Genomic DNA, 22,515 nt, shown 5'->3' with positions numbered 1-22,515 from the left:
CACGCAGACACGCACACATGGCCGTTTGGGCCACCGTCCAGCTTACCTCTTGGTCCAGCCACGGCCGTTGGAGAGTCCACGAATGCGCTTCGTGTACTTCCAAAGATGGCGGTACTTGGGGCCTTGGCGCTTGGCTTCCCAACCACGGGCTTTGCGGCGCGGCTTGAGCGAGTGCACGCGGACTCTACGGAAGACCTGGCCAGCGCCCTCATACTTGTGGCGCTCCATGACAGCAGCCATGTTGCTATCCCACTCAGTGCGGAAGAGATTGAAGCCGATGGGCTTGCAGCCAGTCTTTTCTTTGAAGGCCTTGACGCTGAAGCCCAAACGTTCGGCGTAGTCTTTCTTCAGCTGTGCTGTGTCCAACGGCTCAAGGCTAGGCTGCTCCAACACGACGACAGCCAGGCGGTGGTAGGGCGCACCCTCATGGGCATACGGCGCCATCCATGGCTGCACCAGCTGAGCAGAATCACGGATGTGCGATAGCGGCAGCGACGACATGGTGGGATCGAAAGGGATATTCGCAGCAAGGAAGTGGCAACGCTTTTTGAAGCTGTCGCTCTCGAGGTCCGGGACGTCCAGATCGACGACAGCGACAGAGAGTAGCCGCGGGCCAGGGCTGAAGAGCTGGATATTTAGACGCACGGGGTGCTCGCTTACAGCGCTGTCGACAATGGCACCGGGCTGAATCTTTTTGCGGTGAAAGTGTAGGCGCACGGAGGCTGTGGGATCAAGTTTGGGCAACATGTCAGGCACGATGTTGAACTGCTTGATACGCTGCTCCGTCACCAGGTAGTCGTAGGAGCGCCACTTCCGCTCGGCCAGATGGCGGTAAATGGGCTTATTCATGTTACCTATGACAGGAATTGGAAAATAGCGCTACAGTTAGAACATTTTACTTTTCAGACAGTCATCAAGCTCGGAAAGGGAACTCACCATCACCGTCTTCTGACCTCCGTCGCACTACGGGATCGTTGATATCTGCCAGGATTTGGAGCTGCTCAACTCTGTTTCTCAAACTCTGCAATTTGAGATCGCGGCCAGCAACGCCTCTCTTAAAGTTACTTCCATCACTCTTCTCTAGGCCAGTGATCATTTGCACCTTTTCCTTGAGTTCCTCAATCTTCTCCTCGCGATCGGCCTTGAGGATCTTGCGGGCTTCCTGGAAGCATTGGTAAGGGAGCTGCTCAAATGGCAAGTTCTGGCTGTTGCGGATGGCCATGCGGCGACGGCGCGAGCCAATGGGTGGTGTCCCGGCTTTCTGCAGTGCGAGCTCGGCCTCCCGGCCAACTGCCGTGTTGGGGTCGAGGTTGGCGGGGTCGACCGAAGCGGGGGCCGGGGCTGAGGCCACGCTCTCTGAGCTTGGCATCGAAGTTGTCGGAGCGGCTGAGCGGGCAGCAGCGCTTATGGAAAACGGCCGCAGGGCCAGCTGGGTAGGCCCATGGACAGGAAAGGCACGCAGCAGAGGCCGCGCCATCAAGGGACACTGCGACATGATGGCCAGCTTGGATTGGTCGGGGGGGTAATGAGAAACAGAACCCGCGGAACCGGATCAATCAAGGTGAGGATACCGGCTGTAGCTCACTAGCTTTCGTCGCAAGGAAGAGGGCAATCAGCAACCGCAGAGATGTTCTACTTGTCGATTCTCGTGATCCCAAGCACAAATTTCCCAACGCCTTGGTGGTGCCCCACTATATAGAGGAACCAGCTGGCAGTCAGCTGCTGACAGCTGAAGCTACCAACTTTGAGCTCCACAACCAAAAGCAATCATGAGCTTTAACATCTGACGACACCTGGCAGAACAAAACGTGGGGCCCCGAAATTCCACAAAGCTTTTCTTGTGGCCGCCCGTACTGCACGACATCTCGATTTCCGGACGGACGTCATTTTGCCGCGCGAGACTTGCCCCCTGTTTCGCTTGCCCGAAATCAATTCCTATTTTTTTGTGTCTGCAGCAATGGCCGCTACCGGAATGCGCGGGCTCAGCGAGGCTCTCCGGACGTTGTCCGTGACGTCGGCTGCTCCCATCAGATTGAGCGGCTCTATAGCAATGGTACGATGCGCATTATCTGGCCGGTATCTTCAACGCCCCGTCTAACTTTTTTCTGCTAGAACAATGGTCGCGTCGGTAGCATCAACCGTGGCATGGCCACCAGTGTCCCTCGCGACTTCACCACAAGTATCCCTGTCCCTCCCAAGCCCGTAGAAAGACTATATACTAACCCCATGTCAGACGTCCCTGTCACCATTCACTCGTTCCCGAGTCTGGAGCCTGTCGCTCTCGAGCATTGGTCCTCAAGACATCTCTACGTCCCGCTCCGTCGCGACATCCTCCACAGAGCCATCATCTTCGAAGGCGATAGCACACGACAGGGCACAGCCTCGACCAAGACGCGGTGGGATGTGCACGGCTCAAAGCGCAAGGTTCGGCCACAAAAGGGCAGCGGTAATGCACGAGCTGGAAGTCGTCAATCACCCATCTTCCGCGGTGGTGGTGTCGTGTTTGGACCTCACCCGCGTGACTTCAGTACTGAGCTCCCGCGCAAAATGTACGACAAGGCATGGCGCATGGCGCTCTCGTACCGCTACCGCCGCGGGGAGCTTCTTGTCTGCGAGGATGGCATGGAGCTACCGCTGATTCAGGGTTTCACAGCCCTGCGCGATGCCAGCTTCCTCGAACCACAGCTGGTAGCGAGCTATCTGCGTAAGCAAGCCATCCAGCTAATGGAGGCCCATCAGTGGGACTCCAAGCATGGTCGTACACTTTTTGTCACTGACAACGTGCGTGACAACTTGGCCGAAGCTTTGGACCAGGCCGGTGACCATGGCCGTCTGCTACTATCAGATGAGGTTGACGTCAAGGACTTGTTAGAGGAAGGCCGTTTAGTCATTGAGCGGTCAGCTCTACACCGCCTAATCTCCGAGCACCAGAGCGACTTGACCAGCAAGGTTGTTATTGATGGAGCTGCAGTGGCGGGGCCGCCGTTGGGCAAGACGGTTGTGGCATAAATGTGACCGCAAGGCATGAGGAGTGACTTGAAAGGGAAAACTGTGTCCTTCTCTGAAGTTTTGCTGGAACAGGAAACAGCCGGATCTACGCCCACGGAAAGAAGAAGAATCTGAAGAATGAAGTTCAAAGTCGTGAGCGTAAAGACTCTCTTACTGCTGTGTTCCCGACAGTACTTGTATCAAATATATGTATGTATAATAAAGCCACTGAGTGTGATGGAAACCCTGTAAAATGGCACATGGTGCTGAACAACTTATCGAGAACGAAATAAAGTTGAATTACAACGTCTCTGATGTAGAGAGACATAAAAAATAAGGCTTTTGACCCGAGAAAAATCAGGATGTTGCCAGTGTTCAGCTGTTCCGCCCCGGCGTTATGAACGAGAGGCATCATGGCGAGTTAGTTAAAGTCTCTGAATAAACCCTTCACGTCAACGATATCCGGGTTCGGCTTGTTTTGATGAAGCGCTAGTTAGTCCACTACAGCTACGAGAAGACGGCGCTCCCTAAGGGCCTAGATGTGCTTCACGGGTCAACTGGTGACAACGCGGAACAAGATCAAGATCCACAGAAAGGAAGTTGACGTTGGACACGAGGACGAGCCCCGGACGCAACCCAGAGGCTGGGGACGGGATGGGATTGCAGGGAAGAAAAAAGACCAGACAGATAGACCAGGGTTGCCTTCGTTATTGGTTGTTTGCCGCCTGTGACCTCGCTGGCATCCCCTGCACAGTCCGCACTGCAGCTTCTGCGATGCTTCTGCCTACATGCTCACATACTTCCTAGTTCCTGGCTTCATATGAGAAGAAGTTTGATCGTGGAAAAGGAAAACCAACCGGAAAGCTGTGGTTATGCTCTTAGAAACTCTGTACACTCGCATTGACTAACTGACTAACGGTCTTTGCGCCCTTTGTTATTCGGTACCGACCCTAAGGGTTCGGGTGACACTAGGGTTATGGACATCAAGCCTTGATGGTGATGACAACCAACGAAACTAGCTAACTGAACTTATCTGTTGGTTAGTTATGCAACTAACTAACTAGTTGACCAGAAGCATCACAACAGTTCGCCTCATGTTGCAGGCTACCATCACGATGGACACTTGATCGAGTTGCAGAAACCTACAAATCAATGACATGTTGATATCGGATGCGAAGAAAAGTATATTGACCAAAGCTTTCAGACCGAAATGAATAGTTATCACAGAGTTTGTAAGATCGAGAGGAGAGGCCTATGTGGCGGTGCCGGTGGAAGGCTGAGTAGTGTCCGGTAGGTCCGGCAACGATGCCAGCATAGCAACCCTGGCTCTAATGGTTTCAAAACGTCTCTTGGCCGTGGCCATAACGGCTTTGACGCGGGGGTCATCAGGGTTGAATGCCTCTTTTGATTTCAACCAACAACGCGTAGGGCGCGTGATACCAGGTCTACTCGTTCGCCGAGAGACTCTATGGGCGGCGCGAGATCTGCGGGCAGCGGCAAAGTGAGCCATTGTAGTTGTGGGAGTGGCGGTGGCTGAAACGAAGAGCGAATGAGAAGCCGAAGCGGAGGAGGGGGTGAAGCTGAGTTCTGTTGCGAAGGATACAGCGAGGGCAGCAACAGGATCGCTGGTAGGCTCTGTGGCTGATGCCGTGGCAGCGGTTGAATCAATGGTTGAATTCATGGTTGAATCCACGTTGGAGACGAGGGACTCATCACTGGGGACAGTGGAATCCAAGTCCATGGCGGTGGAAGAGTTTGACATGATGGTATGGATGATAGTATATCGCTAGGAAGAATGCTTGTGTAGAGTATTGGCGAGTGGAGACTGCGTGTCAGTGAAGAAGATAGTTCAGCCACTGCGATACGAGCGGAAGAGGCGCGTATTTATACGTGATTCTTAGACCGACTAACATAGCGGCGAGCGCATTACAAACTCGGGCAAGAGAACGATTTTAGTGGGTCAGGCCGGTATTGGAATAGCAACAGCTTTTCGGGGTAAATGCTGATGATAGAGGGCCGGGGCTAGAGGACACTCGGAAATTCGGGAAGTTGAGCGGGGAGATGGTCAGTCTAGAGGGAAGCCTTACCAACGGGTATCAATTTGCCCCAGCCTTACACTAGGTCCAAGTCTCGAAGATGCTTGAAGTTGCTCAGCCTCATCTGTATAAGTTCCCAAATTGGGTTAGTGCCACAAAGTCACACAAAGACGGACAGAAGTTGTTGCGGTTCCCTCAGAAAAGTCCCTTCGAGATCAAGTAGCTCCGGGAATAGCAGGGAATAGCAGGGGATAACTGATTCGCGTAGTTGAAATAAACTTTAAGCTACTCGCCACATGCTACCTGTTCTCGTTGACATGGCCGCTTTGAGATGAAACCTGAGCCTGGTGAGATTTCAACTTTTCACGGGCAACAGGCTACGAGAACAAGACCAATCCCGGTGTCAGACGTGTTATTTTTGAAGAGGAAGTCGGAGAAGGGAAAGAAGAAGAAGACGAGGAAATATGAGTGGTATTAGGAGCTGCCATGACAGGTGCTTCCGTCTCCATAAACGGCATCGCCGGCTGCCCGGCAGGTCCAGCTAGCAACATCGCCATTTGATAGCAAAAGTCGGATTCCAGCCTTGACGACTGCTGGCGTAAGCTCTCCAAAACATCGACTGACCTTTGTCGTTCTTCGAGAAGGAATTCAAGATATTTCCTAGTGTTTTCCTCTCTCTCCTTTTGTCGGCGGCAGGAGCAGCAGCAGTGGTACTGGCATACAAGGTCTCAATGGAAACGATAAGACGGCCGAACAAATTGGTAATTGTATTGATGGTATTGATATAACAAGCTATCGAAAAGAATAGCTGGAAGAAAGAAGATGGATCGGTGATCAAGACGGCTTCTCCTACCGTTTCGAGGATAGCGGAAGAGGCGCTTACTTATAGATGTTTCTCAGGTCGATTAACATGGCGACGAGTGAGCAGAAAACCCGAGTAGGAGCGTGTTTTCGCTCAGTGATGCCGCAATTGCTGACATCAGGTTGCCGAAAAAGAACACAGACTTGGCAATATCACGGACGAGAAGTGTTGTTACAACAGGAGTAAGCATCAGTTGCAGTTTCAACCTCGGTCAGAACTTTCATACACACCCTGTCAGCAAGTACGGTGGTAGAGGCCCAGAGAGAGCACGTCAGTTGATGATGACCGGGGCGAGAGGACGGTCGGGAATTCGGCAAGTTGAGCGTGAAGACGCCTATTCTAGACTTTGTGTTAGACTGGGGCTGTTTAAGGACCGGAACGAGATGGAAGCCCTATCAACGGGTGTCGATTTGGTCCAGCCCTACCTGGTGCAGGTAGGAGTCTCGAAGATGCTTGACCTTTCTCAGCCCTATCCGTATAAAACCCACAGACACTTGACGCCGCTCAGCCCTGTACACACAAGTTACCGAACCTGTCTGGTGTCAGACAGCACAGTAAAAAAACACTCGAATGTTGGGGTGGTCCAATGACATGTCGCGGCTTGCTCATGATAGCCCGGTTGAAACCAACTAGTTTCTGATATAACTGGAATTGGCCAGGAATGGTCGATTTTGGCAGTCAAAAAAAAGTTTAAGATGCTTACCCTACGCCACCTGTGCTCGTTGAGATGGCCACTTCTGGATGAAATGTCAGCTCTTTAAACTTCACCGACGTAATATGCAAAGACCAAAAGAACAAGATCGACTCCACTGCTAGCAGTGTTGCTATTGCGAATACCAGAGAACTCTATACATGCCAAGCCATTTTGTAAGCCCATCTGGTTGGTCAGGTCTAGAGCACCATAGGCTTTGACTGTAAATTTAGCAACCGAGTCTCTGAGGATATCCCGTCGCCGGATGCCGAGACTGCAATGTCAACCCATATTCCCTCCGCCATTGAGGTTTGGGGGTCTTCTACAAAATAGGCACCTCCGAGTGTACCAACTGAGGCTTCTGCGACGATTTCTACGGCAGACACCTGATTAGAAGTTGACTTTCCTACTTGATGTTCATGTTACCCAAGTCTCGTAGCACAAGACGACTCCACTAAATAGTTAACAGAAACTTCTTTTCTCAAATTGTTTCAGACAAGCCCGTGAGACCGTCATCACAGGCTGCAAGAGCCATGGGCCCCACCGACCAAAAATCATCTGCATTTAACCCTAGTCTCTTCACAGTTTATTCCTTGTAGTAACTAGTACATCCCCAGATTTGGGAGCATGCAGTAAGAATTAGACTCACTCTTCATTACTGTCGACTCTTCATCTCGAAAACTCGTAGGTTACCACCGTCATTATATCTACTATCCAGGCTTTCATGATTGGGGCAGACGTTGGGCACTCAAACTCAAGTGATAAACCCCCAGACCAATAGGCTTTTCAACATAGACCAAACTCTAGTAAAAGCCAGGGTATCAAAACTCCCCTCACCCAAAAACAAATCACCACGACGTTCAATACGATCTGAACCTCAGAAAGACAAAAAAAAGAAGAGACCAACCCAAAACATATCCAACGATATTGCAAACGATGAGCCCCATAAAATAGAGAAACAAGAACGCCCAGCAAACACTTGTAAATCCCAGAAAAAGAATTCAAGACCCCAACCGTCGAAAGTCAGAATACCGCCTAAATGCTTTAAAGACATCACCCAGAGTCCACACAACAGGGAACAACTGCCACTTCTAACACTGGTTTATAATATAGCCATCCCTGCTGATCAACTCAGTAACGTAGTGATTGAACGACCCTAGCTGTGAATTGTCATTCATGTTGATGTCCAAACTCATGTCAAACACGGAATTCACCTGGACATCAAAGCTCGATGGCAGCTCGCTGGTACTCACGGTAGATGCCAAAGTGCAGGGAACTCCGTGGCCAGCCATTGCTGTTGCTGTAAAGGTACTCGGAACTTGAATAGGCTGTGCCTGGGGCGATGCAGTGACAACCGCCGCAGTAGTGGCAGTAGTAGGGATCAAGGAAGCCGTGGTGGGAAGCGGTGTTGGAGCTGACAAGGTGGATGCTGACATCGGGATCGGTACGGGAACAGGGGCGGAAACGGAGGCACGGGAGACGGTGGTGGTTGACGGGGAGACTGCAACTCTTCCATCCCGACTCAACATTGGGACCACATCTTGGGCCATCTGATGCCGAGGGCCAGGAAGATCATGCTGTGCAAGGACAGGGCGTGGCGTAGAGTTCAGAGGGAACATGCCGTGGGGAGCGTTGTGTGTCTGAGGGTGAGCCATCGGTATCTGCTGGGAGGCACCAGTCGGCTGCTGAATCCCTGCATGGCCCAGAGGAACGCAGACTTGCAGGTGCGGCTGTTGCTGGGAATAAGCTTGAAATTTAGGCACAATATGCTGAGGGTCATGCATATGAACAGGGGGCACCTGCGCGCTGCCATGAGCACATGGTGTAACTGGACCCAGAAAGGTGGTAATAGTGGCGGCTGCAGCCTCGGCAGGAGACGCCGGGTTCGGAATCTCCTCTACCGAGCGCGAGCGCAGATACTGAGTGATCAACGGGTCATTGCATCCAGCATGTGCTACGACACGTGCCTCCAAGAAGCGCGCAGAAACCTCTAGCGCACCCAGCTGACTGAGGAGCCAGGCGTTTTCGTCATGGAGGCTGCGCAGCCTGGCTTCCTTCATGCGGAGCTCTTCCTTTTTCTTGTTACGCGAGCGGGCGGCAGCATCGCGGTTGCGCTTTCTGCTGTCCTTGAGCTCGGGCGATTCGTTCTCTTCGAGCGCAAGGAGAGCGGCGGCGCGGGCGGATACGGCCAAGGCATGAGCAGAGGCAGTTTGAGTGGTACGAGGGACGTGTCCGGGGGAGGAGGCAGAGGCGGGGGTAGTGGTAGGGGCGCTAGACAAGGCAAAAGAATATGTACAATCGTCTGTTTTGATCGTCGGGGGGAGCGGTGTGGTTTCAAGCCAAGTCTTGTGTTTTCCGGAAGTTTTGGCTTCCGGGGCATTGTCATCCAACGAACTAGATGTATCGACTTGGCTTCCACAAGCCACGCTGCTAGCTGTGGAGGATCGAGCTTGTGAAATTCTGGAAGAAGCTCTGGACATGGGTTCAGGTGAGGCTTGAGACGAGACGCCTGAGTAAGGGTCACTCGCTGAGGAGAAGTTGTTACAAAACTGCGACATGACAGGCGGAGAAGCAGAGGTTCCGGCGCTGGGGGCCGAGGAAGTTGCACAGAAGGCAGACTCATCAGAGGGATCAATCGAAAAGGGACATTCCTCTATAGACAAGGCAAGTCTATTCATAGAAGAGCCCGGAGAGTAGGCCCATGGAGATGGTTCGATTCCCGAGGTGAGTCTATCCATGGGCTCGCTAGAATTATAGCGGGGTAGGTTAGAAGCTCTAGACTTGTCGACAATGGCGTCTCTTTCGTCAGTTTGAGAAGCCATGTGATTGGAGTTAACGACAACCAAGTGACGGAGCGGGTAGTTTGATTCTTCTTGACCGACGACGGCGATGGTGTCTTTGGTGGGCAAAACAAGTCTTGGGCAAGTTTCCAGTAGCTATCCCACGGAACTATAAGCCCGGCTGTGGCTAAGACCTAGGGTCCAGGGCTCAATTGGAACAAAGACTCAAGTGCAGAGGTAGAGGCAGAAGAAGCCGGGCAGGGCCGTAGATGGCAGTTTGACGGGGTGTAAGACGGATTGATAACAACGGGACAAGAGCAGCGAACAGGGATTCTGACGAGGAAGAGTGGCCGAAGAACTTGACAAATGGCACGGGCAGGACACAGGCTGCTTCTGGGTGAAGACGCTTTAGAAAGAAAGCGGATCGAGCCAAAGCAAAGCAGGACGGAGCAGGACAGGGAGGAACATGAGAGCGCGAGGTTTGGCTGCAAGCGAGATCGACAAGATATAAAGTGACAAGCCGGACATGCGTACATATGCCTTTCCCAAAAGACCCAAGGCCCAAATGTGGCTAATCACAGCCGAACCGCGTATTTGGTGGTTCTCATGCTCCCAGCGACGTTGTTGGGAACATAAATTGCACATGTTTTTTAGCGAACCTTGCCTAGGCAAAGGTAGCAATTTTGGGGGGAGGAGAGGAGGGGGGGGGGGTTTCCTGAACCGAGTCAGTCAGAGTCTGTCACGCCCTAGATTGAGCCTAATGAGGAAAAAAAAGAGAAGAAAAAAGAAAACAAAACATGTCGGGCGGTAGCCCGGATATTCGATTAAGCTTCTTTGCGGCGTGCGTGCGTGCGTGTGTTGTGTGTCCCTGTCAGCGGAGCTGTGCTGTGCGAAACGGGACAAGTATTTGCAGCAAGCCACAGGGTGTCATTGTATGAGCGGCAGCCGATTACAAAGAAGCCAAATAGCATTAAGCTGGGCCCGAAAAGAGGACAACAAAGGGTGTTTTTGGGGGCACTACCTGGAGAGACACTGGCAGCCAGGAAAATCAGGGTCAGGATCACCGCAACAGCCAGAGCGAGCGCCGCAGCAGGCTTGGGGCCGACGAGTCGGCAGGCCCTCTTTGCTCTGCTGGTACAGGAACAAGCGGCCATGGTAGTTCTGTACCTCGATACAAGCCCATCGCACTCGAGACGAAGGGAGCACAGCGGCAGCGGCAGCTGCAGCTGTTTTGTGTCTCGAGAAGGCCATGGTCAGACATCTAGCTGCTCTCTGCCACGGAGATACATGCGGTCTGCGCCTATTCCGGCCGGAAGCCTGGCTGCAGTCCCAGGCGCTCTGGCAAAGCAGCTGTCACTGGACCTGGATCTGGGCCTGGGCCTGGGCCTGGGTCGGCTTTGGCTTCTTTGTTATCTGGCGCTGTGGTGCTGCAATGTGGTGAAAACAGCATCAGCGGTCCAGAGTGGGGCCAAAAGGCCAGATGTATCCATCCGGTCAGTCCGTCCCGGAGCAAGTACTGAATGTACTGAATGTACAGATATGTACAGATACGTACATATCTGTCCTGGACTTGTAGCCCACTCCGTCCAACAGGCTGGACTACCCGAGATGGTGGTATTTTGTGAATGCAAGCGTGCGAGTAAATGCGCGTCTTGTCCATCCGTCGATTGGGCATATGTTTCACTCTGTGATGTGCAAGGTGGGAAGGGAAGAAAAAGAAAAAGGAAAAGAAATACCGAAAAAGAAAAGATAGGTACACAGAGCCATCACGAGGGCAGATGGCCGTAGATCAGCACGGCACGCAACCTGCACGCATGGTACCAAAGAATCCATCTTGCCAGATAGCCCGCACAAGCCTGCTGCCAGCCCAGCCTGACCAGCTTGGTGTGTCGGGCCCTCTCTCTCTCAGCCACTCCCGGTAAAACCTCATGCTACCTCATGACAACCCAAGATATACTCACATTGCCTGTATTCTTCATCGCTACCTCGGCCCTGGACCTGTCTGCCAAAATATCAAGCGGCCACTAGGGCCCGTCAAGTCGGCCTCGATACGAGCCAATCGTGCAGCGTAGCACAAGCCGGCCATCCAACATCCATGGCCATAATCCCTGAAGATCCGCCCCAAGCAGTAACCCATTCATGGCATTCCTCAGCGAGGTTCCTCAACTGACTCGTGCTGCGCCATTCTCCACGATCAAGGTGAGACAGTGACGCTAGCTGGCGCTTTTCTGTCTTCTTTCCGGCTGGCTCTGCCATGGATTTCGGCGTGTGGCTCCTCCACCCTGATGCGATGTCGATGTTTCGCTTCCAAACTTGGCTTTCCTGGTTTTGTTTGTTTTTTTCTGGCCGTGAAAACACACAGGAATGTACGGTGGTTCTCGAGGATCTAGCAAGAAAGCTGGATGGCCGTCACTGTGCATCTACCGAGGCCCTAGAATATCGACGAGGATAGAGAATAGCCCCTCTCCCACAGACCGCCTCCAGCCGAGTCAGCTCACAGATCCATGGATGTATGCACATAACTACAATACATAGCTACATGTTGCTGTAGTTAGTCAACGAGCTAGTTGACTAGTCAAATAATCGCACATTGTACATACATACACAACCAACTAGCTCGTCACAACTATGCAAGTACACTCACCTTGTGTGCATGTACTTCTTCTTGCCTGTACTTGTGCTGGAACTGGAAGACTGATGCAGCTCACCAGCCGCCTAAGACACTTCAGCAGAACGCAAGGGAGGCCCAAGACTACGATCCACTCTTAGATCGACTGACTGACTCGCTCCCGCTCCGCCGTCCAATGAGCATCTTGCACCCAGCAAAGCCCCAAAACCACAGATCTCTTGTACCCTCCGTTCTCTCAGAGCATGACTTGGTCTGCACTACAACCGTCAACCACCGCCAACCATTCATTCTAGCTAGTCATAGTGTGACGTGTGGCGCTCGCTCTCTCCTCCTTGCCTGCGTCTGTCGGCCCAATTGCTGTGTGGCGCGCTGCAAATCCTAGTGGCCAGCCCAGCCAGATCCCAGCCATGGCATGGCGTTGCATTCTTGTGCCGTGCCTGAGTCAGTAAACAATGTTTGATCGAATTGATCTCTGCACTCGAGTCATGACTCGTGCGCATTTGGCCTGCTGGAACCTCCCCTGTGTTCATGTACATGTGTACATACATACTTTCTCCTCACAAGTACCTGTTTTATCGCTCCCTTTTCCCACCCGCTGCTGCTCCGTATTCCCTTTAACCAGACCAGCCGTCCCTTCCCTTAGGCTCAGCAGAGTATCACAGCCAGAAGCTCTGACGACTTATGTACTATTGCTTTGTTTTTTGGGTTCCAAGATCACCTGGGAGGACGGGTCTAGACCTCGCCTCCAATGTCCGGAGTTTTCTGCGTTGCGCTGCCGATAGAGCGTGCGCCTTTGCCACTTTCACTCTCTTATCCTTAGATAAGCGGAGCAGATTAACGGGGTTACATGCTAGAAGCTCGATCCGGAAGAGTCGTATCATGGGACCAAAGCAAAAAAGAAAAAGAAAAGATAGTTTCGTATGCATACCGCCCACGGTAAATTTTACCAGAGGAGAGACGCAGTTTTGCTCTTCCCGTCATGTAGCAATGGCCAGAGACCAAAGCTAACCAACCCTGCGATCTTTGACCATCATGCATCACCATGTTGCTTTGGGGAGAAATGATGTGTTTGTTGGTCACAGGCTCAAGATATTCAATCATGACGTTGTCCGTCTGTATGTGGGAGGCTCAAGATATGGCCCCGTGCGGACATCACCAATGACGCCCCCACCCACCGCGCCATTTTCCCTATCACGTGACTACGCGTCGACCAAAATCCGAGCCTGTAGCATACGACACACGTCAACGCGTGCTAAGCTAAAGTGGGGAAAATAGGCGACATTTGATGTGGTGGGCAAGCTTCATTATTGACAAGCGCGGAAGAAGCCCATGACCACGGCGTTTTGTCAATTCAACGTCACCAATACCCGAGAAGAAAAATAAAAGAAAAAAAAAGGAAACCCCAATAGCCCAATTTCCCAGCTCTACAACCACGCACTATTGGCTTGTCTACAACCTCCCAAATCATCTCAAGCGCGCTGCGTCGAGTTCCTCCCCAACCATGAACGACAACATCTCGACCCCCCGCATTACCGGGGCCTACCTGGACAAATACGTCGACCACAACGTTATTTTGGTCGGCCGCGTGGTCGAGCTGCGCGGCGACACTGCACTGGTTGAATCAGACGGCATGGTGACTGTGCTTCTCAACCGCGTAAGTCTCTTTCTCTCTCTTCCAAACCCGCTCACCAACCAACAAAAAAAAAACTAACACTCTCTTCCTACTACCTCCAGGAAACACACCTTGTTACCAACAACGGCGTTCATCTGATTGGAAAAGTCAACCGTGATTCGTCTCTCAAGGTCCTTAGCGCACAGGACCTTGGCCCCGATGTTGGTCAGCATGACCCCCTCCGCTCTTCTCCTCCTCCCATTCCTGTTCTTCTAGCACCACCACCACAGACACACACACACACACACACACTTACTAACTTCGCTCGCTCCCCTCCTCTACAGACTACCAAATGTACCACAGCGTCGTTCAAGCCACACACCAGTTCCCAGACGTCTTTGTTGCTACCACCTCAAGCTAGACACAACAACACCATTTAACACACACATACACACACGCGCATCATACATTAACGGCGATGCTTCTATTTTGTTGTCATTCCATGTCTCTTTTTTTTGTTTGTGGCATCATGTGCATATCCACTCAGCCTGTTTCGGGCTGACTGCTGATTTTCGTGGGAATAGCCTTCCTCCTCCCGTTTGTGCATGTCAACTCTTGGACTCGGTACTTGTTTTCCCATGGGCAATTTCAAATAGTTAGTTACTACTTGTAGTTTCGTAATATTTCCACCTCACGCTCACAGACTCTTAATCATTAGAGCAGTCTCGAACCTTCCAGCCCTTTACCCTTGCCGAGTGCTGTACTGGCTAGTACTACTACTCACGCTCACCTTGCGTTCCTCCTTATCCTTTCCCTTTCCCGCTCCGTCCCGCCGCAACATTTCCTTCAACTGCTCCTCTGCCTCCTGAGCGCGGGCCTTCCACATTCTTCTTTCGCTCTGACATTCGCGGAGCTCCTCCTTGAGCACATGGACAGCCGTGCTTTCCTGGTTCTTAGTCCGTGCAACCTCGTGGCATAGAGTGTCGACCTCTTGTTGCAGCTTGCGGACTTCTTCCAGGCTGGGTCGCACAAGCGAAGATGAACTGCTAGACTGGTGTTGCTTCAGGGCACGGCTACGCCATGTCATTTTCCAGGTGGAGCGTTCTTTGTTGACGCACGTGTCAGTGGTCACGGCACTGGTCTCACTCAGAGCAATGCTAGTGCTGGTGCTGGTGCTGGTGCTGGTGCTACCAACCATCTCCCCATCTGCCCGGCTACTTGTAGCTCCGCCATTCGTCTCATGTATTATCTGAGTTCTTTCAGTTGTCGTGCTATTTGGTGTGGAAGCGTGAAAGTCTTGGCTTTTGCTACTCTGCTCCACCATGTTATGAATATCACCCACATTGGAGGGAACTTTTCTGATACCCTTGTGGTTCGTTCCCAGACTGGCCATGCTTGTTTCGAACTCTTTAGTATCAGTACCAACAACAGCTATAGTAGGAGCTACCGCCATCGAATCTACCAATACGTTGAACGAACTGCTGTTAGGCCCCTTCTCTAGCTCGGCCAATCTTTTATGGCTGAGTGCTTCAAATTTTGCTTTGCATGGAGTAGGAAGAGACTCGTTCGCTGAAGAGTGTCCGTGATGACGGTGAAACAGGGCACCGAGAGAACGAACGCTGCGTAGAGCTCGCTTCGGCGTTTTTGGGGCTTTTGAAATCTCCGGAGCAACAATTTCTGTAACAATAGCTTCCTCCTTGATATCGCTCCCAAATGTAGGCTCCAGCTTCTGAAGCTTCGCAGGCCCTTCTTGCTTCTGCTTTTCAGCTATTTCGCTCTGAAAGTGGCCATCCATGGAAGAAATTGGGATTTTGTTTTCTGTCTTAACAAGTGTATTACCCACTACTTGTTTATAGCTTGCCGGAAGCTCGCGGCGCTTGAGGGGATTGACTATCTTATTCGCAAGTGAAGACTCCAGAGGGCTAGCAACGTGGTTTCCAGATGGGGTCCGAGCTAAACGGTTCATCTCGAGACCACGCGGAGCCAGACTAGAAACTGAAACAGGATTAGTGTCGGCGTCATCATCATCAAAGTCAAAAGCAAATTGACGAGGAGAGGCCGCAGGTAGGCGATCCGGAAACTGCTGTTTAGACCGATTCTATCTTTGGCCCGGAACAGCATTGATATTGGGCCTAGACCGTGACAGAGAGGCTAGCCCGATATTTTTGGGTCCTCCCAATGGCTGCGGCAATCCAGAGCCGGCAACAACGCCAGCTCCTCCACTTGACATGTCAATGTCATTTGGGTGCTGGGGTTGAGTACGCCGGATGTACGATAGAGGGACCGGCATGTTTGGCGTTGTGGACTGAGACAGTGATTGTTGATGGTTCGAAAACTGGCTGCCCATACGTTCACGATGTTTCAAGTGTGGCAAAACTTTAGACTCGTAGTCAGTCTCCGAGTTTTCATGAGATGGAACTCTGCGAATGTGAACCGTCTGTGGCGCAGCAGCCGCCAAATCTTTTTCCTGCGAGGCGAATGCCTTTGGAAAGAGCTTGCGAGCCGATTTCAGGGGCGATTGTGGCCTTGATCTGGACTCTGGAGAGGTGGTTCGCTTGCTTTCGTAAGAAGGGGACAGTTCAGGTATCGGAGAAACCCGCCACGGGTGGGTAAAAGTTTGGCACAAAGTTTGGTCTGACTGTTGCTGGCTCAGGGAAACTGAGAACTGGTTTGTGGGTGAAAACGGGCGGTAGTTGTGTATCCGCGTGTATGGTTGCTGTGGTTGCAGCTGTTGTGAACCCTTGGACGTGAATGGACGTGCTATACGCACATCCAAAACTCTATTAATTTTGAGCTCAGGCACAATGTCCTTCCACAGAGAAATCAGCAAGCGAGCAATATCATTGGCGTTCTTTGCCTGTTCTACCAGACGTTTAGTTGCCTCTAAATCCAGGGCAACGGGCTGGTTGCCCCCTGGACCAGATGAAGAGTCCCCCCCAGATGAAGCCCCACTCATATCGGTAGAAGGTGAACCGCCAGTAAGTAGAGGGCCAAAGACAATTCCGAGTCCATGAGCGCCCAATTGTTCATCGCCGTTTCCCATAGCAACAGATTTCTTAGCAACAGTCGCCATGAGAGCCAGGAGCCCAAACACGCCACAAATCAGCTCACGTCGAGGTTGGTAGTTCACTGCACCAATAGCCAAGGCAATCAAGTTAGCCGTGATTTTGGTCTGCTCCTCCTCGGGCAACGATGACTTGGTGTGTTGATAGGTGACTTCTTCCAGGGCCTCGAACAACGCCATTGACCCCAAGATGCCGCCAGGAATGGCATTGAGAAACCGCTTGAAGGCAGAAGCTACATCATGGGGGCCAGTTTTGATGTGAGACGGAAGCCCTTGACACCGAATCGTTTCTGAAATGTCATGACCGCCATGATGGGCATAGAGATAATATTCGTATAGTTCGTTGACGATGCGGTATGAGCCAGGTACTCGGAACAGCCCAGCAACGCCCATGTCTATTTGAGGTGTTAACTCACTGTTGCGATGGTGCTCCAAGACCTGAGAAGGGGACACTCACGATTTTCTAGCAGGTACACGCCCGTTTCATGCAAGCAGGCCGGCAGCATTACAGGCCGTGACAGGAACGGATACGGAAGCGAGAGCATGCTCACGCCGCTGATTCGAATCATGGCGTCGAGGCCTATGTAGCGCGGCATATTCTTCTTGACTAGCGGCCTCACATAGTCGCCGACTGACCTTTTAGTCAGCTTTAGGCCCGCATCAGCCTCCTTAGGACTTGGGCTTGAGATGCTCAGTCTGAACAGCCGTGCTAGCAAGGAGCGACGAGGCTGCTCGGGGGCTTCCGACTCGCACTTGCATAAAGTTAGCAATAATATTCACACAATGATTGTATCGGGACTAACTTGTGTATAGATACTATCACTTACTTGCGATGGCCGAAAGTTTGCGGCTTCCAGCATGCGCACTCCGTCCAACTACCAGTTTTTGTCAGCTCTATCTGCACAGTAGATTGCTAGAATATATTCTCCATTACCTTGGCAGCAGCCTCGTTGAAGCGCATCACAAACTCATCTCGATCCTCGCCGTTCTCATGCTGGTTGAGGATGGCCCAGGTCTCGCTTGGGCGGAGCTGAGATTTCGACTTGGACCTCAAGCCTAGACCCAGCCCTTTTCCAAGGCCCCGGCCCGTGTTCAAGCCCGGCGTCGTTGATGTCAAACTTGGCAGCGCTGAAGTCGACCGATTGTTGCCGGCGGCCATGTGCTCCAGCGATTGTAGGGCCAGGTTCTCAGCCTCCACGATGTCCCGATGCACTGGCTCAGACGCCGACATCGAGGTCGAGGCGGAAGACGACGAGGGCGCTGTCCGTGGGCGAAGCATGCGAATCCGTCGGGCCAGAACATGATGGCTAAGATTTTCGGCTCCGGTTTGGTACTCGCTGGGGCCGATGTGGCTAGGCGTGAATGAAGTGGCTACTGGCGATAAAACCTGCTGCGACATGGCAAGGAAAGACAAGGCAGCGCGGTGTCTCTGTCAATAGGGTAGAATATACTCAAGACCCAGGCGGCCTCGGGCTGCTCAGATTGCAATGTGTCAGCCTGTCGGTCTGCTTCTTAGGCAGGTCTGTTTAGTGGTCGATGGAAATGATGATGATTAGGCAGCTCGGCATGATAGAAATTCAAAGAGACGGGACGAACAGCAAGGTTTGACAGGTTGGGAGATCAATAGAAGGCAGAAATGGACCTCCACCACGTCTGATAACAAAAGAAAAAGACGGAAAAATACGAAAAGAAACAGATGCCCGGGTTGGGCCACACAGAGCAAGGCCAGGCTTTGTTTGGGCTTTTGTTTTCTGCTTTTTTTTCCTGCTGCTGGTTGCTTGGTGGTTGTGTCCAAGCTCAAAATGAGCGAGCTTGGGAAGGAAGGCAGCTGTCTCTATTCGGCAGGTGCCCTGGTGGCCTTTGAGCACTTGCCAATCAAAATGGGAAACCGTGAAGGACGCTCTGTTTGCCTGCGTTGCCGTGCGGGCCTGAGGACAAAATCCACACGATATTTTGGAGCAAGGGAAAAAAGGATGAATGAACGCGTCTGTGATCCAAGCATCTGGGAGCAACACAACAGCACCCGGGCCTAGCTGAGCCTGACGGGGTCTGTGACGGCGGGTGGCCGGGGTCCAGAAGACGTTATTAAAGGTACAAGTAAAGTAGGCGTGACACAGCTGCGCAGGACCGTGCATGTGAAATCATTTTGTTCCCCCATCCTGCCTTGTACATACACACACACACATCACAGAACTGCCATTGGCTTTTTGTGCCCCCAGAGCCGCCTTGGTAATCACAAACACCACATGTCTAGATATCCATAGCTATCCACTTCCACCTAGTTGTCCAGTGTAAGTCGACCAGGGCGTGATAGGGCTTACTTTACCAATATTGGGTTATGGTAACCCTAATATAGAGGTTGTACAAGAATGTACAACAACAAAATCTTGGTCTATCAAAGCGAACTGCTTGACAAAGGATACTTACAGCTATAAAACCTCTATCGATATCGCAACACGACGGGCGCCAGAAGCAAAAAATCACAAAAGTAAGAACGATATTCTATATGATACAATAAGCGAGCAGAAATAGCAAAGATGGAACGAAAAAGGAATGTCCAAGTGACAGCATATGTAAGAGTCTTCACAAAAGAAGGCCTTTGTTAGTTTCCTTCTAGTCACACAAACTGCCCTCGCCTACTTTTGTTGTGGCTGCGTGTAGCGGACAGCAATCTGACCCTGGCGCTTAATTTCCTGCTCGTCTTCCTCTTCGCTATAAAAGTCGTCCGTCTCCTCTCCATGTAACAAAACATATTTCAGAATATCCGAAAGTGAAATGATGCCGCGGAGTTTCGCGTCGTCGTCCACCACCACAAGCCGGTGTACTCGGGACTTGCGGATAGTGTCAAAGATGGAATCAAGCCGGTCTTCCTCGCTGCACGTGTAGATACCTGGCGACTCATCTGCGCGCTTACAGAGTGCTATGCCAATATCCTCTGACAACTCCTCGTATATACCACCCTGGATACAGGGGATAATGTCAACAGCCTCAAACACGTTAAGCACGCGATTATTCTTATCAACAATCGGGATGGAGGAGATGTTGTGCTGCACCATTTCATGTACAGCATCTAGTACTGTGTTATCCATGCTAAGAGTTACCAGGTTGGTGTATGTGCCAAGGCCGATCTCCTTGATTGACTTGCGGAGAAGCACCGTGTTGAACTCGTTGTTGACGGCAATGAACTTGAGGATACGGTACTGCGTGATGACGCTTATAACGGTCTCACGGCCCGTCTCTTCATCAATATCAACCAGCGGTATTCTGCGTGCGCGTGTTTGAAGCATCTTGCGCAGGGCTTGGTACAGCGGTTTGGTGGGCTTGACCGAAACGTCCTCAATTGGTGACACGCCAATGGCTTTTTCGATAGCTATTGTGGCAGGTTAGTCTGGGAAAGTTTGAAGCGGAGTCAAAAGGCCTCATTTGAGAATGGCACTACTTACTACGAAGGTTAGCAAGTTTGAAATGCTCTAGAGCACCCATTTCCTCTGGGAATAGACAGTAGTACTGAATGACGTTGATGTAGTCAGTCGCAGTCAGTAAGCCAGCAAAAGTCGATGTTTCAGCGTTCCATAGTGGTGCCGAGACAATAGCTGTGGATCAAAGTTCACTTGTTAGTGACGTCAGGCGTGGTTCTGTCAAAGGTTGGTAAGACGGACCGTTTTGGATGAGAATGTTAAGACTTTTCTTGATTAACAGATTATTGTCGAGCACAATGAGACGGAAGGACATTGGGAGCACATCATAGCTAGTGCGTACTTTGAGGAAACGACGAATTGTTCGCTATATCAGAGATGCGCAAGGCGCGGGATGTTAGCTCAGCTCATTCAGCAGCAGGCCTCGACGTTTCAGCGCGATATCTTGAATCTGTCGCATTGAGCATGGTGCGGCCAAGGTCTCTCTGGTCAAAGATAAAGCACAGAAAGGTCAAGGCGCATATCTGGCTAGAATAACATATTTGGTCTAGCTGCGCATTACACTGCCATTCATTGGCTTTTCTAAGAAAAACAGCTGGACTTTTACACTTACGAGACCAAGAAGCTGGAGGTACTCTGCCTCGGAAGGAGGTTCTCCGTCCTGGGGTTGCACCATTTTCTCTGATGGCAAAAATGTCGCAGCAAATGGCGTTATAGGTTCAGTGAAGTCGTTGAGTGTCACAAGACGATCCGGCGACGGAGGATGATCCGCGGAGTCGACGGGGTGTTGCAACAGCGGTGGTGCTATAGAGCCCAAGGGCGCAGCGACAACAGCGGGAGTAGTGTTTGGTGCCGCAGCTGATTTTGCCGGCGTACGGTGAAGAAATGTCGAAGGCGTCACGAACGGTAGCTCTGTGGTTTCCGCAAGATCGGTCGACGGAGGTTGGGAGGCGGGGTCAGCGGCGGGAGGCGAGGCGTCAGTCGATGCGGCTTCGGAGGACTGCAGATTAGCTTGAGCCGTTTCGGGCACAGTATTGGCCAATGTTTCGCTCGCGGGCTCAGGTGCAGATTCAGATGGAGCGTCGCTTGATGTGTGGATTTCGCTCGAGGTGGCAGCGAGAATGGCAGCGGCGATCTGTTCAGGTTTGTCGGGCGAGTGGAGAATTGGGCCAGAAGTCGATGGAATGACAGATGTCGTAGCAACAATCGCAATCGGATCAACTACATCAGGCTCGGCAGAAGCGGGATTTGGAGGCAATCCACTGTTGTTTGTCGCAGGCGTGGGCTCAGTGGTGGCAGCAGGCTCGACATCGTCAGTGTCGGTGGCGCTGGGCTGCGGTGGCGGCGATGGTGGGGTGCCACTATTGTCATGGCTGTCGTTTGCGGCTAGAGCGTCGCCTGTGGCTTCGTGGGGCTTTTGTTCCATGCCTAAAGAGGCGCTATCGGGCGCATGTGCCTCACTGGCCTCACGGGCTATGGGAGTAGAAGACCCAGACATGAGTGTGGCCTTGTTGGAATCTGGCAGATTCTGTGATAAAAATCAGAGAAAGACGATAGAGAAATGCTGTAGCGGTCGAGATGTCGAGTCGTGTCAGATTCAAAAACTGTGTTGGATGTCGTGTTTCTCCAGGGCATAGCAGGCCTCCATAAAAGGACCAGGCGCTTGAGTACAGAGGGGCACGGCGCTGGGGCACTACTGAGGACACGCTGGACGGTGATAGTTGGTGAACAATATCAAGCAAGACAAGAAGTGGCCTAGAGAAAAAGGAAGACAAAACCAGAGCCTCAACCAAGAATTCGGCCTTGATTACTAGTTATGATATGCACGCAGATACACTGCAGCCATGCACCTTCAAGTTGGCCTTGTTATCAAGCATCACGTCACCATTCACTGCACTGCACTGTAAGCCAGGCCTTGGCCAGTCAAATTTCGATCAATAACTAGTGGGCATTTGTCGTCACTGATAAGCTTTCCTAGGTAGGCGCCTACTCCGCATTTCGCTTCTCAAAGTTGAGCTTGGCTTGACTTGGATAAGACTCCACAATTGTGTGGATCGGAATGGAAATTGTAATCGGAGCAGCATCACGTGACCTTCTTGGTAACTAGGGTCGGTGTTGCCCCTCCAACCCTAGTGGTACTTGAGACTTTTGTACTACTTGTAAGTAGTTAGTACAACTGAGAAAACGCCAAAGATTCCTTTCTCCCTTGACCAACTGTCTCCTATTTGCGTTTTCGTCGTCATCCCTGAGAAGGAGAACACTGGATTTTGCTAGTGCGTATTCGCATAAAAAGGGGGACAACGTCCAAGTACAGATACAGGTACATAAACAAGTCCACCACTGCATGGAGACGCCTGTGGGTGAAGTAGCAAACTCACAGTAATTGATACTTCATGAGAAGGTCCTAACAATACAAACCATGCTTTTTGGAAATGGA

The 22,515-nt window shown here is 51.7% G+C and overlaps 7 protein-coding genes across 7 annotated transcripts; 2 read left to right on the top strand and 5 right to left on the bottom strand.

Moving 5' to 3' along the window:
• Nucleotides 1-42: 42 nt before the first annotated feature.
• BROUX77_003065 (uncharacterized protein) lies at nucleotides 43-1,495 on the bottom strand (the record flags this gene model as incomplete). The annotated part of the gene is made up of 2 exons (XM_073747675.1): nucleotides 43-854; nucleotides 937-1,495. 2 exons carry the CDS (start codon nucleotides 1,493-1,495, stop codon nucleotides 43-45), a joined length of 1,371 nt encoding a protein of 456 aa, XP_073608147.1.
• Nucleotides 1,496-1,957: 462 nt separating this feature from the next.
• Nucleotides 1,958-3,009, top strand: BROUX77_003064 (uncharacterized protein; the record flags this gene model as incomplete). Its single annotated transcript, XM_073747674.1, has 2 exons — nucleotides 1,958-2,053; nucleotides 2,113-3,009. 2 exons carry the CDS (start codon nucleotides 1,958-1,960, stop codon nucleotides 3,007-3,009), a joined length of 993 nt encoding a protein of 330 aa, XP_073608146.1.
• A 1,231-nt stretch (nucleotides 3,010-4,240) lies between these two features.
• Nucleotides 4,241-4,750, bottom strand: BROUX77_003063 (uncharacterized protein; the record flags this gene model as incomplete). Its single annotated transcript, XM_073747673.1, has 1 exon — nucleotides 4,241-4,750. The coding sequence occupies one exon, from the start codon at nucleotides 4,748-4,750 to the stop codon at nucleotides 4,241-4,243; it is 510 nt and encodes a 169-aa protein (XP_073608145.1).
• Nucleotides 4,751-7,668: 2,918 nt separating this feature from the next.
• BROUX77_003062 (uncharacterized protein) lies at nucleotides 7,669-9,399 on the bottom strand (the record flags this gene model as incomplete). Its single annotated transcript, XM_073747672.1, has 1 exon — nucleotides 7,669-9,399. The coding sequence occupies one exon, from the start codon at nucleotides 9,397-9,399 to the stop codon at nucleotides 7,669-7,671; it is 1,731 nt and encodes a 576-aa protein (XP_073608144.1).
• A 4,088-nt stretch (nucleotides 9,400-13,487) lies between these two features.
• On the top strand, nucleotides 13,488-14,019 carry BROUX77_003061 (uncharacterized protein; the record flags this gene model as incomplete). Its single annotated transcript, XM_073747671.1, has 3 exons — nucleotides 13,488-13,640; nucleotides 13,721-13,823; nucleotides 13,943-14,019. 3 exons carry the CDS (start codon nucleotides 13,488-13,490, stop codon nucleotides 14,017-14,019), a joined length of 333 nt encoding a protein of 110 aa, XP_073608143.1.
• Nucleotides 14,020-14,340: 321 nt separating this feature from the next.
• On the bottom strand, nucleotides 14,341-18,061 carry BROUX77_003060 (uncharacterized protein; the record flags this gene model as incomplete). Its single annotated transcript, XM_073747670.1, has 5 exons — nucleotides 14,341-15,681; nucleotides 15,805-17,057; nucleotides 17,120-17,414; nucleotides 17,490-17,537; nucleotides 17,597-18,061. The coding sequence occupies 5 exons, from the start codon at nucleotides 18,059-18,061 to the stop codon at nucleotides 14,341-14,343; spliced, it is 3,402 nt and encodes a 1,133-aa protein (XP_073608142.1).
• A 1,237-nt stretch (nucleotides 18,062-19,298) lies between these two features.
• Nucleotides 19,299-21,576, bottom strand: BROUX77_003059 (uncharacterized protein; the record flags this gene model as incomplete). The annotated part of the gene is made up of 4 exons (XM_073747669.1): nucleotides 19,299-20,032; nucleotides 20,106-20,255; nucleotides 20,322-20,445; nucleotides 20,692-21,576. The coding sequence occupies 4 exons, from the start codon at nucleotides 21,574-21,576 to the stop codon at nucleotides 19,299-19,301; spliced, it is 1,893 nt and encodes a 630-aa protein (XP_073608141.1).
• Between the last annotated feature and the right edge of the window lie 939 nt (nucleotides 21,577-22,515).

The sequence above is a fragment of the Berkeleyomyces rouxiae genome (assembly GCF_048999995.1).
Source record: "Berkeleyomyces rouxiae strain 22BRR77 chromosome Unknown BrBRR77_ptg000002l, whole genome shotgun sequence".
Taxonomy (NCBI): Eukaryota; Fungi; Ascomycota; class Sordariomycetes; order Microascales; family Ceratocystidaceae; genus Berkeleyomyces; species Berkeleyomyces rouxiae.
The sequence above is the reverse complement of the archived record's forward strand: the minus strand, read 5'-3'. Positions and strand labels throughout refer to the sequence as shown.